Source organism: Poecilia formosa, unplaced genomic scaffold (genome assembly GCF_000485575.1).
Source record: "Poecilia formosa unplaced genomic scaffold, Poecilia_formosa-5.1.2 Scaffold420, whole genome shotgun sequence".
Lineage (NCBI taxonomy): Eukaryota > Metazoa > Chordata > Actinopteri > Cyprinodontiformes > Poeciliidae > Poecilia > Poecilia formosa.
Window position 1 is genome coordinate 321045 of NW_006800359.1, and position 1675 is coordinate 322719.

General features: G+C 45.2%; 1 protein-coding gene across 1 annotated transcript in view; it reads left to right on the plus strand.

Annotated features, from left to right (window-relative positions):
* Window positions 1-1675, plus strand: part of hjv (hemojuvelin BMP co-receptor) — an 8389-nt gene that overhangs the window by 2952 nt on the left and 3762 nt on the right. The window contains exon 3 of the mRNA XM_007576947.2: window positions 624-1126. Coding sequence (XP_007577009.1) covers window positions 624-1126 — 503 coding nt within the window. The remainder of the gene's footprint in view (window positions 1-623; window positions 1127-1675) is intronic.

Here is a 1675-nt window from a genome sequence, read left to right on the forward strand (position 1 = left end):
TCTTGTCCATGGCCACGCCCCTTCCAACAACTGGAGGTTGTTGGAAGGGGCGTGGCCATGGACAAGAGAAAGGACAGCAGCCAAATTAATGATTATATAGAAACAGTTTTCTCTCTATAAAAAGCAAATCTGCTGACTTTGCAAAAACAGGACCACTGATAAATTTAGCAATTTTTCGTTAAAAAAAGCAAATTGCAAAAAATCTAGCTACTTTTTTTTCCCAAAACATAACTAACGACAGTAAATCTGGTGACATTTTTAAAAAGCGACTAGCGACATATTTAGCCACTTTATGTTAAAAAAAGTGAGTACTGACAAATTAGCTACTTTTTCTTTAAATAAAAGAGACGAAACAAAAATACATGTTTTTCTAAAATAATAACTAGCCAAAAATCTAGCAATTTGTTTTTCCAAGAACGCAACGAGCAACAAATTCAGGCACAGCGGAAACGTTTTGATCACTCTACAGTCAGACGGCTGAATAAATAAACACACTTCTACCAGGCTCTGCCGGTCTGAATCTTTATTTATGAAAACGGTGGATTTGTTTCCAGCATCGTTTTCAAAATAAAAGCCCAGATTAAAACCAGACTTTATGACCATATGAAGCCTTCTCTCCTCAGTGGGAGCTTCCTGTCGGATCCTGAGGTGTAACTCTGAGTTTGTTGCTGCGACCGTCCACCTGAGCGGCGGTGGCGACGCGGCGCTCAGCAGCGACTCGGCGTACTGCAGTGCGCTGCGCTCCTACAGCCTGTGCACCAAGCGGATGGCGCGGCCGTGCCGCGGAGACCTGGCCTACCACTCAGCAGTGCAGGGCATCGAGGACCTGCTGATCCAGCACCGCTGCCCGCGGGCGGGGCCCACGGCCCGGCCCTGGCCCCGCCCACAGGGCGCCGTGTCGGGGGACGCCTGCCTCTACGAGCGGAGCTTCGTCATCAGGGAGGGCCGGGCGCCGGAGTACCGGCACTGCAGCGTGTTCGGAGACCCGCACATCCGAACCTTCAGCGACGACTTCCACACCTGTGCGGTGCAGGGGGCGTGGCCTCTCATCGACAACGACTACCTGTATGTGCAGGTCACCAGCACGCCAGCCAGTCACGGGACGCACCACACGGTCGTCACCAAGGTGGGTCAAAGTTCAGCTGGCAGCTTTCATTTACCTGCGTCTCTGCTGGCAGATGATTGGCTGCCTAGACTAATAGTTCCAACTAAATATTTAACTTAATTATTGGAACTAAGCTAATATTAGCTCTAGCTAAATGTTTAGTTAAGTTGGAGCTAAGCTAATATTAACTCTAGTTAAATGTTTGGTTGAGTTGGAGCTAAGCTAATATTAGCTCTAGTTAAATGTTTAGTTAAGTTGGAGCTAAGCTAATATTAGCTCTAGCTAAATGTTTAGTTAAGTTGGAGCTAAGCTAATATTAGCTCTAGCTACATGTTTGGTTAAGTTGGAGCTAAGCTAATATTAGCTATAGCTACATGTTTGGTTAAGTTGGAGCTAAGCTAATATTAACTCTAGCTACATTTTTGGTTAAGTTGGAGCTAAGCTAATATTAGCTTCTAGCTAAATGTTTAGTTAAGTTGGAGCTAAGCTAATGTTAGTTCTAGTTAAATGTTTAGTTAAGTTGGAGCTAAGCTAATATTAGCTCTAGCTACATGTTTGGTTAAGTTGGAG